Source organism: Natator depressus, chromosome 14 (assembly GCF_965152275.1).
Source record: "Natator depressus isolate rNatDep1 chromosome 14, rNatDep2.hap1, whole genome shotgun sequence".
NCBI classification, from domain to species: domain Eukaryota; kingdom Metazoa; phylum Chordata; order Testudines; family Cheloniidae; genus Natator; species Natator depressus.
The window spans coordinates 47,072,917-47,089,968 of NC_134247.1; the positions used below are offsets into that span (position 1 = coordinate 47,072,917).

General features: G+C 60.5%; 2 protein-coding genes and 1 long non-coding RNA gene across 6 annotated transcripts; 2 read left to right on the plus strand and 1 right to left on the minus strand.

Moving 5' to 3' along the window:
- The first annotated feature begins 700 nt into the window (after positions 1-700).
- PRRT1 (proline rich transmembrane protein 1) lies at positions 701-5,132 on the plus strand. Its single transcript, XM_074970738.1, has 5 exons — positions 701-812; positions 1,002-1,088; positions 3,978-4,402; positions 4,662-4,838; positions 4,929-5,132. The coding sequence occupies exons 1-5, from the start codon at positions 701-703 to the stop codon at positions 5,103-5,105; spliced, it is 978 nt and encodes a 325-aa protein (XP_074826839.1). The 3' UTR covers positions 5,106-5,132.
- A 4,240-nt stretch (positions 5,133-9,372) lies between these two features.
- FKBPL (FKBP prolyl isomerase like) lies at positions 9,373-16,930 on the minus strand. Of its 4 annotated transcripts, none has more exons than XM_074970867.1 (2): positions 16,854-16,930; positions 9,373-10,385 (listed from the first exon to the last, which is right to left on the minus strand). In XM_074970867.1, exon 2 carries the CDS (start codon positions 10,297-10,299, stop codon positions 9,379-9,381), a length of 921 nt encoding a protein of 306 aa, XP_074826968.1. In that variant the 5' UTR covers positions 10,300-10,385; positions 16,854-16,930; the 3' UTR covers positions 9,373-9,378. The 4 variants fall into 4 exon arrangements, with proteins under 4 accessions (XP_074826968.1, XP_074826964.1, XP_074826965.1 ...); XM_074970863.1 differs by lacking the exon at positions 16,854-16,930 and adding an exon at positions 10,986-11,058; XM_074970864.1 differs by lacking the exon at positions 16,854-16,930 and adding an exon at positions 10,818-10,936.
- On the plus strand, positions 11,851-16,148 carry LOC141998205 (uncharacterized). Its single transcript, XR_012641806.1, has 3 exons — positions 11,851-11,933; positions 12,170-12,259; positions 15,898-16,148. It is a non-coding gene; the product is annotated as an uncharacterized LOC141998205 (long non-coding RNA).
- Positions 16,931-17,052: the final 122 nt, after the last annotated feature.

The following is a 17,052-nucleotide window of genomic DNA, read 5'->3' on the forward strand; positions in this document are numbered from 1 at the left end:
CTCCGAGGCCAGTTTTCTAACCCCTTCATCGTCCTCGGGGTCCTCCCTGATGGACCCACATCCCCCTCGAATCGCAGGCACCAGAACGGGAGCCAGGATCCCGCCGCAGGATAATCCGCTCCTGGCTCCTACCCGAGATCCCCCGCCAGCCCCCCGGGACGGCATTCGCCCTTTGCCCCGGCGTCGCCCCGGCAGCTCCCGTCCGGCTGAGTCTCCACCATCGCCCGCAGTCTGTGTCCCGGGGCAGCGTCCCCCAGCCTGGCCCTGCGGCCGCCACGCTCTGCTCGAGGGAGACGTTGGCACGGAGCCGGGTTGACACGCAGATTGTTGGCTCCGGTCCAGCTCCCCTGCGACCCACCGGACCGCTCGGGATCGGGGCCCTGTCTCTTCGCCGGTTCCCGCTCTCCCGGGGTTTGGGTCGTTTGGGCACGTTTTGTCCGTCACGCTCTGATGTTTTCTCCCGAGTCGCCGAGAAAAATACGAATTCGAGGAGGGCCAAGAACGGACCCTTGCGGGACCCACAGGACGCCCCCCGGCTGGACGGGGAGTCCCTGTCTGCTGGGACGTTCTGAGCCAGTATCGAGCTAGCTAACGATTACGCTTGGGCAAGGCAAAGTTCAGGGGCCGGGAATGCAAAGTGGTCTTGAGCCCCTCAGTGGGCTCCGAGTCTGCCGTGTCCAGCGTGAAGCGCGCTGTCCGCATGCACTGGGGGCTGTCCGGGGTGCCGCGGGCGCGGTCGGCCTTGGCCCAGCCCCACCTGGCCGTGTTCTGCTGGCTCCCGAGGCGCCGGGGGAGCCGGAGCCAGGTCCTTGGTGGGGGAGTTCCCGGGAGCGGCTGGGGCTCCCTCCCAGCCCGTCCACCCCGGTGAGCTGCTGCGGGTGGGGGTGCGCACCCCCTGCCGGCTAGGTGTCCTGCTGCCCTCGGTGCTGGGCACGTCTCCCACCCCGGGCATTGGCCTATTTCTCGCACCAGCCTCGGGTGGCCGCCCAACGCCTCTTCAGGGTCCTCCTCAGCCTCCTGCAAGTCACGGTCCCGTGAGGCCAAGCAGGCATCAGCGGACGCGAGCCGGCTGGAGATGGTGTCGGCAGGTCCGTGGTGGAGGCGCCAGACCCGGCCTTGGGAGAGTCCGGCTGTCTGGAGTCTCCAGGCGCTTTGTCGGAGCCACCTGGAAACACCTACCTCGGAGCATCAGCTCAGATGCCACGAGGACAACCCATCGTCGAGGGAGAACTCGTGATATCCTGTCAGCCGGCTGGTGTCACCGGCTGCTGTCGGGTCACAAAAAGACAGCCCCGGTCTTCGTGTTCTCTTGCAACCCATTCTCAGCGCTCGTAGCGAGGGCCAGCACTTGGTCACCGGTGCTTTGCTTTGGTCAGAAATCTGCCGGATCGCCACGCCAAAGCTGGTCTGCCCTGGGCGGGAGTCTCCGTGGGAGTTTGTAGCCTCAGCCCAGGAGTGACCCTGCTGAGAGCTGGGTGCTGACGCTGGTCTCTTCTCCTTGGCTTTCCGCCACCTCGTGGGCATCACGCGCGGCGAGTGACATGACGATGGCCGGCCAGTGCCGGCTGGCGTGTCTTCCCCAGGTGCTGCAGTACTTCTGGGGATACCTTGTCAAAGCCACAGGCTTTGCCCTGTTTTCTCTGAATTCACTCAGGGCCTTTCTGTTTCTTCCCCCGAGAACGGCTGGCCCCGTGGTTATCCGGGTTGATTTTGTATCGTTCTAGTTTTGCACAATGTCGTGCGGTACCAAGATGGACGCTTTACAGAAGGCTGAGTGTCGCACCTCAGCACTAGGGCGAGGCTGGGCAGAATTCGAGATTTGTCTATTGATAATATCCACGTTGGTTTTTATCTTTTAAAATATTTCCATCCAATTAAATATTCACATTTGCGCAAAATGATGGGTTTGGCGCATTTTGTAATGTTTATCGATTTAAATGGTCGCACTTGCAGGTAATTATTGGGGGGGTCGGACGGTAATTATTGAATGAGCGTAAACATTAAGATTCAAAAAGTTAAAGCTCTGTTACAAGGAGGAGGGAGGTAAATTGTTCTCCTTAACCTCTGAGGACAGGCCAAGGTCTAGGATTCTATGATTTATACCCATTAAAACAGAAATCGCCAACACCAGGCCAGAATTTCCAAAATCGATGTTCTTAAAGCAAACTCGATTGAGTTCTCAAGCTGCATTTTTTTCTTACTTTGTTCTGTCTGCACATTTTGTTTGTTATCAGGAGAAATATCTTTTCTTCGGTTTGTGTGTGTGGTGAAATCACCATTCACCGGTAGAAATCTGAGCCTTCCAAGATGAACTATTACTTTTATCAACCAGATTTATAACCCCATCACAAAAAGATATCAAGTTAGTCTGAAAAGATCTATTTCCCCTAAACCCCTGCTCATTGGCATTAAATATATTACGCTAGTTTAAGATTTATTATTGGAGTCCCCATATCTTACGTTTCATTCTCTTGCCTGGGATCAGTGTCAGGTGATGGATCTATAATTACTCAGGTCATCCCATTTACCCTTTTTAAATATTGGTGCAACATTAGCATTCTTTGAATCTTCTGGAACTTCCCGAGTGTCCCAAGACATACTGGACATCAACATTAACGATGCAGCAATCTCCTCAGCCAGCTCTTTTAAACTTCTTGGAAGAAAGTTATCTAGACCTAGTGATTTAAAAATGTCTAACTTTAGTAGCTGCTGTTTAACATTGTCCTGAATACTACTGGAATAGAAAGTGGTTCTTCACCATGATCATCTGAGACGACTACATCATCTGGCTTTTTTGCCAAATAGAGAACAGAAATATTTATTGAACCCATCTGCCTTATCTGCACTATTATCGATAATTCTACATTTTCATCTAGTAATGGACAAATAGCATTGTCGGGATTCTTTTTATTGCTAATATATTTAAAATACTCCTTGTTGTCCTTAACCCTGCGGCCACAGAGTTCACGTTGTGTTCTTTTGCTTCCCTTATCAATTTTCTACAATTCCTAGTTTCTGATTCATATTCATTACTATCAACGTTCCCTCATTTCCATTTTTTATGTTTTATTTTTTATAGCTGCCCACACTTCCCCTCTAAGCCAGGTTGGTTTTTTTAACCAGCGTGGCCTCCTTTCTCAATTGTGGCAGTTTGGGCCTCTCGCAAACAATTCCTAATTAGCATGAACGTTTTTCTGATGAAATTCTTCCTGCCCGCTGATTTGGCTCATCATGGCTTTCCGTGGGCCGTGAAACACGGCTCCACAAGCATTCAAAGCACTGTGTAGACATTTGGGCTGCGACTTGGTAACCTTGGGGGCGGCGGGGGGGAGGTCTCCCAGCCCCAAACACCTGCATAGCCGTTTGTAGCGATGCAGCACAAGCTAGATTTGGGCTCTGAGCCTCGCTGCTTTTTGCCGTGTAGACGCAACCCCTAACGCCGCTCCGCCTCCGCGTCGGCCCACTCCAGCCTTCCCCACCGCCCTGGCCCAGCCATTTGTACCCCCACCCCTGTCACCCCGGAGCTGTCCTCGACTAACTGGGGCTGGGGGGAGGGGCCGTGGGGGAGCCCAGGGCTGGGATCAGGGAGCTATGGGGTGGGATTGAGGGGCACCAGCAGAGCTGTGTCTGTGTGTGTGTGGGGGTGTCATCCATCTCCCATCCTCCCCCCTCCTTCCTGTTTCTCTCCATCTCTCTCTGTTTGCTCCGCCGCCCCCCAGGCTCCGTGTCTCCCTCTATAAATAGACCGAGTGACCTAAAAACTGAGAGCGGCGCCGGATCGGTGCTCAGGAGAGAGAACCCCCGGGAACCGGTGCCCCAATTCCAGGGGTGGGCAGCCCTGGAGCCCCCCCAGGAGGAGCGGGCGCTCTGTGTGTGTATATGGGGGGCTGCGAATATAGGGGACCCTGTCTGTGTATGTATATAGGGGACACTGTGTATATAGGGGAGTCTCTAACCTTACCCCCTTTCTTTCCCAGGCTTACCGGACTCTGGCCCCCACACCTCCCCCCCTCCCTACAATGCCCCGCTACAGCCGCCCCCTCCCCCACCCGATGCCCCCAATAATGCCCCCCTCTTCCCTGGCTACAGTGACCCCCCGCACCTGCCCCCCCACTCCGGCACCGCCACCCTGCCTCGCCTCGGGGGGGCTGCCACCCTGCCCCGGCCGCCCCCCACCTCGGCCACCCTGCCCCGGCCCCCCCACCACCACTCGGCCACCCTGCCGCGCCTGCCCCCCGACCCCTACATGCAGGAGACCCAGTTCAGCGCCCCCCCACAGGGCTACATGGTCCAGACGCACCCGCCCATGGGGACCCTCCCCATCGGGGGGTACATGCACCCCGGCTACCCTGTGCAGCTGCAGCCCTGCACGGCCTACGTCCCGGTGTACCCCGTAGGCACGGTGAGTGGGGGGGATCCCGGGGGGGGTGGCGGGGTCTGCTTTCCTGGAGTGGGGCTTCCCTCTGCTGTTGGGGGCGGGGCTTCCCCGGGATGGGGATTCCCCCACTGATGGGGGTCGGGGCCTCCCTGGGATGAGGTTTCCCCCATTGCAGGGGGCGGGGCTTCCCCTGCTGTTGGGGGCGGGGCTTCACTCAGGTGGGTGTGGCTTCCCACCTGGCTGTGGATTCCCCGTTTAACTCTCTCTCTCTCTCCCCCCCAAGCCGTACCCCCCCAGCAACCCTCCCCCGCCCCCGGGGGTCTCCCCCCCCCAGATGCCCCCAGGAATCGCCATCCTGGAGCCGCGCCGGCCGCCCCACGACTACCTGCCCATCGCGGTGCTCACCACCATCTGCTGCTTCTGGCCCACGGGCATCATCGCCATCATCAAAGCCGTGCAGGTCTGCGGGGGTGGGGCGGGGCGCCGCGGGGGGCTGGGGGGCGGCGGGGGGGCAGGGGGCAGCACCTGACCCAACGCCGTGTCCCCCCAGGTGCGGACGGCCGTGGCGCGGGGGGACATCGTCTCGGCCGAGATCGCGTCACGCGAGGCCCGGAACTTCTCCTTCATCAGCCTGGCCGTGGGCATCGCCGCCATGGTGCTGTGCACCATCCTCACCGTGGTCATCATCATCGCCGCCCAGCACCACGACAACGACTGGGACCCCTAGCCCCGCCCCCGCCCCGCCGGCCCTGCCCCCGGCCCCGCCCCTGCCTGCCGACCGGGCCCCGCCCAGCACCATGATGACCACGGGGACCCCTAGCCCCGCCCCCACCCCGCCCGTCGACCGGGCTCCGCCCAGCACCATGACAACCACGGGGACCCCTAGCTCCGCCCCCGCCCCGCCGGCCCCGCCCGCTGACCGGGCTCCGCCCAGCACCACGACGACCATGGGGACCCCTAGCCCCGCCCCCGCCCCGCCCGTCGACCGGGCTCCGCCCAGCACGACAACCACGGGGACCCCTAGCTCCGCCCCCGCCCCGCCGGCCCCGCCCCCGCCCGCTGACCGGGCTCCGCCCAGCACCACGACGACCATGGGGACCCCTAGCCCCGCCCCTGCCCCACCGGTCCCACCCCTGGCCCCGCCCCTGCACCCGCCCGCCGACCGGGCCCTGCCCAGCACCACGACCACCACAGGGACCCCTACCCCTGCCCCCGCCCTGCTGGCCCCACGTCCCTGCTGCCCCGCCCACCGACCAGGCTCCACCCACTGCCGGGCCAGCCTACAAATCAGGCCCCACCCACTGCCGGCCTCGCCCACAGCCTGCCCAACAGGCCCCGTCCACTGCTGGCTCCAACCACAAACCAGGCCCCACCTACGGCTGCCCCTGCCCCCCAGTCAGGCCCTGCCTACTGCTGGCCCCGCCCACTGGCAGCCCCACGGGCCAACCAGGCTGATAATCCCCTGCGGATGCCATTACCCACAATCCCCTGCAGCCATTGCCAACATTACCCGGAATCCCTTGCAGCCAATGTTACCCACAATCCCTTGCAGCCCCCGCCCACCGGACCCACAGTCCCCTGCAGGTATTGTCCCCCAGGAGACCCATGATGCTTTGCAACCCCTGCTCCAGCCAGCGACACCCAGAATCCCCTGCAGCCACCACCCGCTGGGATACCCAGGAGCCTTTGCAGCCTCTCCTGGCTCCAGCCCATAAAACCCAGCCCTGCCCCCCAGTCACCCCTGTATCCATGACAACACCCCCCTTCCGAGCAGAGCCTTTCCCATGATCCTTTGTAACCACTGCCCCCCATCCCTCCCCACAGGCATCTTTGGCTCTGCCCCCTTGGCAGCCCCACAGCCCGCCCCAACTAAGCAATTCCCATAATCCTTTGCAACTGTCATTTTCCTGTCAGCACTTCCGGCTCTGGCCCCTGGGGACAAGCTCCGCCCCCTGGCCTCACACCCTGCCCCTTTGGCCACCCCCTTCAATGGAATGCTACCCATAATGCTTTGCAGCCACCATATTCTCCCCCCAGCCCTGGGTCTGACTCCACTCCCACATGATTAGGCCAAGCCCCATTGGCTCAGGCCACGCCCCCTGGCTCGCCCTAAATATATTCCTGAGCTTCCCCATCAGACCCTGTGCCCCTTCATATCAGGCTCCGCCCCCTCATTCCCCCCAATATCGTCATGCCTTGATTGCTCCCCCAAAGCTCTGATTGGCTTCTCCCCAATTGGCTCCGCCTTCCTCAGCACTGGCTCCGCCCTCTTTCTTCCCTCTCGGCCTTTCCCCACAGCCCCTCCCCTTTTTAGCCCCTCCCCCATAAACATTTTGCTCCAGATTTGGGCGCGCAAACCCCAATATATCACAGAGCCCCCAGCTGTACATAGCAATGAAATATCCCCCTTGCCAAGGTGTGACCCCCCAGCATGAGCCCCCCATATCTGTGACACTGGCCCTTTAAGATACACAACCCCCCCCCCACTCCAAAAGAGACCTCTCTTTTCCCACGGCCCCCGCAAGTGAGTGATGCCGCCCCTCTGGGACGCCACCTCTGGCCCCCCATGGGGGGGTTCCTGGTTCAGGGGGACAGAGGGGGCAGGGAGGGGAGAAGTTTGAGGGTCCAATGCTGCATTTCTGGGGTTTGGGGTGTTTGGAGTCTGGGGGCAGAATCACTGGGGTGGGGGAGACACTGTTCATTATCGGGGTCCCCCTAAGTCACTCCTACCCAACACGCTGCCCCAAAGCCTAGACATCTGGGGATCCCTTGCAGTGACCCCAAATGTGACAGGCGCGCTGGGCTAGCGGGGGGCTGCGGGTCGGGAGTGAGGGGCACCGGCAGAGCTGGGGGGGCGCCGTGTTTTGTGGTCCATTGTACCCCCCTACATGGCCCTGGTCCCTGTGTGATCCGGCCCCCCCCAGTTCCTCTCCCCGTCGCGGGACGCGACGTTTCTGTTTGCAAGTGACCTGGGTTAATAAATCTCTATTGATAACAACACCAGAGTCGTCCCTGGCCCCTGGCCGGCTGCACGGGAACCCGGCGGGGGGAACGGGGGGGCAGGGAATGGGGTTGGGGCCTGTCCCTTCTGGGGGGCACCAGCTCCCACCTGGCCCCAGGGCAGGGACTGGCTGGCTCAGGGGGGCGGGGAATGGGGCATGGGGCCTCTCCCCTCTGGGGGGCGCCGGCTCCCATCCGACCCCAGGGCGGGGGCTGGCTGGGGAGGGGCAGTGGGGGAGGGGGGTGTTACCCTCTCATCACGGGCAACAGAAGGAAATATCGAAGCCCATAGTGCTGCCCCCCGTTCCCCACCCCCCATCTCCCCCCTCTTGCCCCGTTATCCCTCCCCAGCCCCAATGGCCCCACCTCACCGCTCCCCCACTCCCTGAGCAGCCTCCCTGTGCGGCTCCATCTGCCCCCAGCTCCCCCCACCCCCCGGTTTCCCTCCCCCAACCCCCCAAATCCCTGCCCCCGTCCTGAGCCCCCCTCGCCCTCGCTCAGTTCCCTTCTCTGTGTCCCTGTAGGGCCCCCGCCCACCCCCAGCATCCTGGAGCTTTGATGTATCCATGGTGACGGTTGCCCAGCTACAGAAGGATGGAGGGACCATGTGTTGGCTCTGGGCATGTAGGGCCAGGGAGGGGGAGGCAGCTGGGGGTGGGGACCTGTCACAGACAAGCAGAGCTGTAGGGTTTGGGGGCAGGGCTGGGCTAGCAGGTGCTATGGGTTGGGAGTGAGGGGCACTGGCAGGGCTCGGGGGGGCAAGGCTGGGCTGGCAGGGGGCTGCGGGTTGGGAGTGAGGGGCACCGGCAGGGGGCTGCGGGTCGGGAGTCAGGGGCACCGGCAGGGCTGGGGGGGGCAGGGGGCTGCTGGTCGGGAGTGAGGGGCACCGGCAGGGTGGGGGGGGACAGGGGGCTGCGGGTCGGGAGTGAGGGGCACCGGCAGGGGGCTGCGGGTCGGGAGTGAGGGGCGCTCATGGCTCCGGCTCTCCCAGGCCTGGGGGGAGGGCTCCGGGGTGCATGTGACAGTGGATTTGGGGGCTGCACCTCCCACCGCCTGGCCCATGCGGGGCCCCCCATGACCTCCCCCACCCTGTGCCCTGGGACAGGCCCCGTTAACCGGGGCAGCGGCTGGGGGCTGCATGGGGAGCCCTGCCCGCCTCCCTCCGTGACCTCTGGCCTCTGTGACCTTCCCACGGAGCTGAAGTTGGAGTGTCAGCCAGTGTCCATGACCTCTGACCTTCGACCTGGCGGCCAGAGCGGCACCAATGGGGCTGGCCACTTCCCGTGACCTTTGACCCGACAAGCACCACCTTTCTTTGGTTCCATTCATGCTTGACCTTTGACCCAGCCCCACCGGGGATTGGCCAACACCCGACCTATGACCTTTGACCCGAAGTGGCACCTGCGACCTCAGGCCTTTGACCTGACCTGGGTGCGAGCAAAGGGAACAAGCCAATGCTGCCATGTGTGACCTCTGACCTCTGACCCTAACCCTGCAGGCAGAGGCTCGGCTAATGGGCTTGGCTGACGCCTGTGAGCCCAGCTAACGGCTGTGACCTCTGACCTTTGACCTGTGGCCCGTGAGCCCAGGACTGTGCCCAACCAGGGGGTCTGAGTAAAGCAGGAAAAGGCCTCAACTCCTGGTGACCTCTGACCCCAGTGGGCTGCCCCCTGACCCCACCACACGCTGCCGTCCACTCAGCTGGGGGCTGACCTTTGAACTCTGCCAACCAGCGGCCAACCGGAACGGCTGGACCCCGACCTTTGACCTGCTCCCAACTTAATGATTTTCTTGTTTCAACATCAAACGATTTCTTTGTATTTTAAGAAATAAATTTTATTCTCGACTCTGACGAATTACTGGGGCCCCGTGTCCCAGTCCCCGCCCCCCTGAGCCAGCCAGTCCCCGCCCTGGGGCTGGATGGGAGCCGGCGCCCCCCAGGCCGGAAGGGCCCCCTGCCCCACCCCAGGCGCAGGCTCTGGGCTCTGTCCCCGCCGCGCTCAGGAGAAGAGCTTGCTCATGGCCCGGGCCAGGCGGGTGTCCCGCTCCCGCACCATCTGCCCCACCCTCTCCAGCTCCCTGCGTGCGGCCGTGTTCCCCGGCTCGGCCGCCAGCACCCCCCGGAAGTCCTCGCCCGCCCCCTCCAGGTCGTTCATGGCGGCGCGGGCCAGGCCGCGGCGGTACCGGGCCTTGGTGTGTTGGGGCCGCAGCGCCAGCGCCTTGGTGCAGTTGCGGGCGGCGTGGGCCGGCTGGGCGAGCCGCAGCTGGCATGCGGCCAGGTTGGCATGCAGGTCGGCCCGCAGGCGGGCGTGCTCCGGGGCCGGGAGGGCCGGGCCGGCGGCCATGGCCAGCTGCAGGGCCCGGGTGTAGCGCCGGGCGGCCGCCCCCACCTCGCCGGCCCGGTAGAGCTCCGAGCCGCGCTCCTTGTGCCGCAGGGCCAGCGCCCACTTCTCCGCCGGGTCCAGCTGCCAGGGCTCCGGGACCGGGGCGAAGGAGGCCAGGTGCAGCCCCAGGACGGCCCTGCCCGGGGCCCACAGCTCGGCCTGCTCCCCCGGCACCATGGTCTCCAGGCAGGCGTCCACCAGGCCGTCCCAGGTGCCGTCCCCCTCACCCAGCTCCAGCTGGGCCCAGCAGTTGGTGGGGTACCCCAGGGGCGCCCCCGGCGGTGCCTCCAGGAAGACCTGGCACAGGGCGCCCAGCGTCGGCTTGTCCAGCCCCGCGCCCGGCCGCAGGACCCGCTTGGTGAAGGCACCGTCCGGTGCCACCCAGGCATCTGCCGGCTGATTGGGCACCTCCAGGTTCTCCCTCTGGTCCTCTTCTGGCCCCGCGCCCCAGGGCTCAGCACCTCTGCCGGCACCGCTCATCCCATTGGCTGCTCCGCCGGCCTCCGCCTTCCCATTGGCCACTGCCGCGGCCTCCATCTGCCCCCGGCCAAGTGGGGAGTGGGGGGCTCTGGCACGGCACCCCCCAGAGGTGAAGCCTGGGGGGGTTCAGAGATGGGCAGCTCCTGTGAACCAGAGGGCAGGGGGAATGGGTCAGAAAGATCCCAAGAGTCTTGGCTCCAGGCTCGCCCCCCTCCCCAGGCAGAGAAACCAGGTGTCCTGGCTCCCACTCCCTTCCCCCATGCTGCTGAACCCCCACAGAGAACCCAGGAGTCCTGGTTCCTAGTCCCCTGAGTAAACCGCTAGACCCCCCCCCGCCCCGAGAACCCAGGCATCCTGGCTCCCAGCCCCCCACTAAGCTGCTAGAGCCCCCCGGCCCCACGAACCCAGGAGTCCTGGTTCCTAGCCCCCCCCCCCCGAAACTGCTAGACACCACCCCCCAAGAACCCAGGAGACCTGGCTCCAAGCCCCCCCATCTGCTCACCCCCCCCCCCGCCAGAGAACCCAGGCGTCCAGGCTCCCAGCCCCTCCCCCCCCCCCAAGAAAACCCAGGAGACCTGGCTCCCAGCCCTCCTCCCTCAAGAGAACTCAGGCATCCTGGCTCCCAGCCCCCACACAGAGAACCCAGGCGTCCTGGCTCCCTCCTGCTCTGGGCTCTGTTCTCTGTCTCTGCCCTGCTCCCTCGCTCCTCCCCCTCCAGCTGTGCCCCCTTGGCCCCCCCTCACCCCGGGCTGGGGGGCACAGACTGGGGGGGATCCAGCTGCGCTCTGGCCCCGCTTGTCCGGCCTCCCCCCCACTGCCCCCCCCTTGTCTTTGCATCACTTCCTGAGGGCGGCCCCGTTAGGCCGCAGCCTGCCTCGATTAGCCAGGCCGAGGCGTGTGGGGAGGGGCCAGGCCCAGGCCCCCCTGCCCCCCACAAGGAGGGGGGGGCTGGGACCCCCTGCTCCATCAGTGTGTTAAGAAGCAGCACATGACTGGGGGGAATGGGGGGGTCTCCCCCCAGTCCCTCTGCCCTGGATGCTGGGGTTGGCCGCACAAGATGGCTGCCGGGGGCTGACCCCACGCGTGGGGGGCTCTGGGCCGCAGCTGGGGAGAGCTGGGGGGAACCCCAAGATTGAGGGGGGCAAAAGGGGTGCAGGGGGATGGCGGGTGGAAGGGGCTGTTGGGGGGGATGGGGCAGAGGGTGTGGGATTCGGGGGTGGGCGGGAATGGGGGGACAGGGAGGGTGGGGCCTGGGGTGCAGGGGTTGGGGGGGCTCCGCAGGACCGGGGGGAGGGGAAGCAGGAGTGGGAACCCCCCCCCCCGGGGCCAGGGCAAGATGTGGTTCAGGAAGGGGAGACCGTACCCCTAATTCAGGAGTGTGAACCCAGGCATCCGGGGAAAATGGAGTTTTTTGGGGGGGCTCTGTACCCCCTAATTCAGGGCAGGGGAGGGGTGCGAACCCACGCATCCGGGAGAGACAGGGTTAAGTGTTCATTATTTCACCCTTGATCCAGACCCGCGCGCGGGGGCGGGGGGGTTATGAACCCAGGCGTCCGGGGAGTAGGGGGGTTGAAGACTACATTTCCCAGAATCCCCTGCTCTCCCTCCACCCCGCCCCCCTCCAGCTTTATTTCATTCCCGCTTACGTCAGCGCCCAGCTGGGTCCGGCATGGTGTGACTGGTCATTGGGGGTGAGTTGGGGGGGAGCTCTGGGGGCCCCGGGACAGAGGGGGGAGGGGGAAAGCTGTGGGGTGCTGGGAAGGGGGGACCCAGGGAGAAGGGGGGGACAGGGGGCACGTAGGGGGCTAATCCTGGGGGCGGCAGGGTGCTGGCGAGAGGGGATCTGGGGGGCAGGGTGGGGATGGAAGAAGGGGGTGCATGGTGCCCCAGATCACCTCTCAGTGGGCCCCTGTCTCTCTCCCAGCAGCTTGTCGCTATGTGGGGCGGCAAATTGCCTCGGCTCTGCGCCGGGAGGACGCTGGGGCGCCCCTGCCCCCCAAGCAGCCCAGGGACCTAGGTAAGTGCACCCCCTTTCTTTGCTGGTGGGCCCCCTATCCCCATGCAGCCCCCCTGGAAGCAATCTGAGTCCCTGTGGGGTGCCCCACCCCTGTGAACTGCACCCCAAAGTTTCCCAGGCTGCCCTCAAAGGATCCCCAATTCTGCACCCTAAATTACCCTCCTCAGTCCCCAGGAAGCTGCCCCTCTACTCCTGTACCCCAAAACTCTCATGCCTCCTTATTGCTACACCTCAGCTCTTGGGGTCCCCAGTTCATGCCCCTGAATTCCCTCACTGGATTACACCTTTATCAGCACCCCAAACTCCCCCATTGCCCCCACATGTTAATTTCTAATGCTGCACCCCACAAATTTCCCCTGTATACCTAGTAGGTACCCCCTTTTCCAGGACCCCAAATTCACCCATAATACACCCACAGGGCACCCCTTCATGTAGCCACCTCTAAACAAGAGAGTGCACCCCACTGGCTGGACCCTGAGTTCACATCCCAAACTCCCCCACCTCCTTACAACTCACCCCCAAAACTCCCTGATCTGCCCTTCCAAAATGTACCTGTTCTGTACCCCTAATTTGGCCTTCCCCTTTTCCTGCACCCCAATTTTCACCCATTTTGTCCTCCAGTCCTTCCCTGATTTTGTGAGGGGCCCCTTTGATCTGCACCCCCAAAGTCACTGGTTTTGCCCTCCTCAAACTCTCCTATCTGTGGGCAGAGATTCCCCCTTTTCTGAACCTCCAAAATTCTCCATATTCATAAAGGGTCTTCCTGGTTCTACCCCCCAAAATTTCCGGTCTCTTTGTAGAGATTCTCTTCTGCACCTCAAAACAGAACCTGTACCCCAGAATCCTTTAACATCTTTCTGGGGCCCACTGGCCTGTTCTGCATCTATTATGTACCCCCAAATCTTCCTTTAATTTGGGGGAGCCCCTTGTTCTGAACCCTCAAACTGACCTACACCATCCAGATCTTTATTGGGGTTCCCCGTTCTTGTCTACCATGATTCTTGATCTCCCTGCACTACAAAATGCCTCCTAATCTCTGGGGTTCCCAATTCTGCACCCCAAAATCACTCCACATCTTTGCAAAATGCAGTCCCTCTAGGTGTCTGTAATCAGTACTTCATATCCTGCCATATCTGGAAATCACCTCTGTTCTCCCACCCTGAAACTCCTCTGTTCTGCTCTTTGCAAGCACCCCAAAACTTTCACTGCTTCAGGATGCTACCTCCTAGCACACCCCACAATATATCTGTGATTTCTGCCCCCCCCGCAATATAATGGGGGAGCACATCCCACTGGGAGACTGTCAGGGACAATGTTTGGAGACAGCATGGAAATACAGTGGATTTTGGTGTTGGGGGGCTTATTCCTTCACCCACTTACTTCTCTGGTTCTTCTCGCATGAACAGAGAGCAACAATACCCGAAGTCCAAAGGTGCAAACAATTCGATGTTTATTGGGGTGAACTTCCAGCAAGCATGATTCTAGTTTCCTTCCTTAGTATCCTCCTTCCCAGCTCTGACACCACAGAGCCTTACACCTGTGTCCCTGTTCCCATTCCTGCCCTTAGCCAAACATGATTCCAATTTCCCCCACCCACACCCTGACTGACTGCAGACTATATAGTAAAACTTGAGTTCTGCTTAGCTATACCTTAACCAATCATTTTCCTGAAATTTAACTGACCAATCCTAACATATTGTAACATGATTATGTAACCAATTATATCCCACCACCTTAATTAGTTTACACCCAGCAAAATTAATTATACAGCAGACAGGAACAATCACAGAACCAGACAGAGATTATACAGACAAACAATAGCAAAGTGGGAACTATAATGACAAAACAATACAGAAGTGAGGATTTCACATCCCAGCTATTGATAAGTGAGTTCTTGCCAGACAGGATGCTCTCAAACTAAGTTTCCTTGTACATTTTCTAGGCGCTTTCCTTTCTCTGGAGGTGATAGGCATTATCAGGACAGGATTTTATCCTAACAGCCCAATAGCACCTTATTTCAATGGGACTAGTTTGGAATGTGAGGAGGTGACCGGTCGCTTCCCAGCTTATGGCTGCCTCTGTCGCTTAGCCAAAGGCCTTAGCCTTAGAACAGGGCCTCAGACTGTCACAGGGAGAGAAGGCCCTTACACCGGTAGACAGTGATTGTGAGTCTTTCTTTTACACCTCTAAAAAAGAAAAGGAGTACGTGTGGCTCCTTAGAGACTAACCAATTTATTTGAGCATAAGCTTTCGTGAGCTACAGCTCACTTCATCGGGTGCATACTGTGGAAAGTGTAGAAGATAAACGATGGACACATAAACACCACCCTATACCGGAAACCTACTGACCGCTATTCCTACCTACATGCCTCCAGCTTTCACCCTGGCAACACCACACGATCCATCGTCTACAGCCAAACTCTGCGATACAACCGCATTTGCTCCAACCCCTCAGACAGAGACAAACACCTACAAGATCTCTATCAAGCATTCTTACAACTACAATACCCACCTGCAGAAGTGAAGAAACAGATTGATAGAGCCAGAAGAGTTCCCAGAAGTCTCCTACTACAGGACAGGCCTAACAAAGAAAATAACAGAACGCCACTAGCCGTCACCTTCAGCCCCCAACTAAAACCCCTCCAACGCATTATTAAGGATCTACAACCTATCCTGAAGGATGACCCAACACTCTCACAGATCTTGGGAGACAGGCCAGTCCAGACAGACAGCCCCCCAACCTGAAGCAAATACTCACCAGCAACCACACACCACACAACAGAACCACTAACCCAGGAACCTGTCCCTGCAACAAAGCCTGTTGCCAACTCTGTCCACATATCTATACAGGGGACACCATCACAGGGCCTAATAACATCAGCCACACTATCAGAGGCTCATTCACCTGCACATCCACCAAAGTGATATATGCCATCATGTGCCAGCAATGCCCAGGTGGAGAACACTTAAATCTCTCTGGTCACGCGATTAGAGACATGAAAGTTGTGATATTACAACAAAAAAATTTCAAATCCAGACTCCAGCGAGAAACTGTTGAATTGGAATTCATTTGCAAATTTGATACAATTAACTTAGGCTTGAATAGAGACTGGGAGTGGCTAAGTCATTATGCAAGGTAACCTATTTCCCCTTGTTTTTTCCTCCCCCCCACCCCAGACATTCTTGTTAAACCCTGGATTTGTGCTGGAAATGGCCCACGTTGATTATCATACACATTGTAAGGAGAGTGATCACTTTAGATAAGCTATTAGCAGCAGGAGAGTGGGGTGGGAGGAGGTATTTTTTCATGCTTTGTGTGTATATAAAAAGATCTTCTACACTTTCCACAGTATGCATCCGATGAAGTGAGCTGTAGCTCACGAAAGCTTATGCTCAAATAAATTGGTTAGTCTCTAAGGTGCCACAAGTACTCCTTTTCTTTTTGCGAATACAGACTAGCACGGCTGTTACTCTGAAACCTTTTATACCTCTGTAACTAGCCAAGTGATAAGAATACACCTAAATTCTTAGGGTACAGGCCTTTACAGACAGGCCTGAATATCTATATCCTAACATTTGGGAGTGCTTGTCAACACCCCAAGTAACTCCCCAGGCATCCTTCTTTCTTCCCCCTATAGGTGACAAGAAAGATGTAACTCGCCGGCCAGTGGTGGCTCCATTGGACTCTGTCCCCCCGGGGAGTACTCCCCTGGTCCCAGTAGAACGGGGGGCACCAGGGAGGCCCTCCTGAGGCTAACGGTGGGGTTGATGAGGGGCGAATGACGGTTCATCTGGCAACTCCCAGGGTCATGGGCAGCGGATGGACCTGAGACACTGACCCCCCCCCCACTGTACCCCAAAAAGGAATTCAGAATAAAGAGGTTTTGGAGGCCACTGTGCAAAGGAGTCATGTGAGGGGTTCGTGGTAGATTGGAGCTGCTGGGGGACTGGCTGGCGGGGGGGGAGGAATGGGGCAGGGGCCTCCCCCCTTTAGGGGGCGCCGGCTCCCATCTGGCTCCAGGGCAGGGACTGGGGGGCTCAGGGGGCAGGGAATGGGGCTGGGGCCTGTCCCCTCTAGGGGGCGCCGGCTCCCATCCAGCCCCAGGGCAGGGACTGGGGGGCTCAGGAGGCAGGGAATGGGGCAGGGGCCTGTCCCTTTTAGGGGGTGAGCTGATGAGGTCATGCAGCCTTATGACATCACCGCTTGTGCTGTTGGCATACTGTGATGTCACAGAAGGAGGGGATGATATCATCCTAGGGGATGTTGATGACATCACAGCAGGCTGTGACCTCCCGCACCGGCTCTGGGCTGGGCAGGCGGGAACGAGGCTGGGGGCGGGGTCACTCCCTGTGGACACGGCCCGCGGCATGAGGCGCTACTGCCGGGGCGGGGGGGCCGGAACTACACGTCCCAGGAGGCAGTGCGCCGCAGCGCACGCGTAGCACGGACATGGCCGGGGGAGCGGGGAGGGGTCTGTGTGTGCGTGTGTCTCACAGTTACGCATGCGCCGTACCGCGGCACCCTTTGGAGTTCTGGTCACGCGCCACTTGTCCACCCCACGTCGCGCATGCGCATCGCTGTCTCCAAACTCACGCAGACGCGTCTCAGGCTCAGCCAGCTCAGGCAGGCGCAGTGAGAGGCTCCCGCCCTGTGAGCATGCGCCGTGCTGCGCCCCGCCGCCGTCACGCCATTTTGCGCGTGCGCCGCTCTCGCCATGCTGCCACGGCCACGCCCATTCTCGAAGACGGGAGCGGAAGTCGCTTCCCCGTTGGCTGATCTCTCCCGGGCCCCG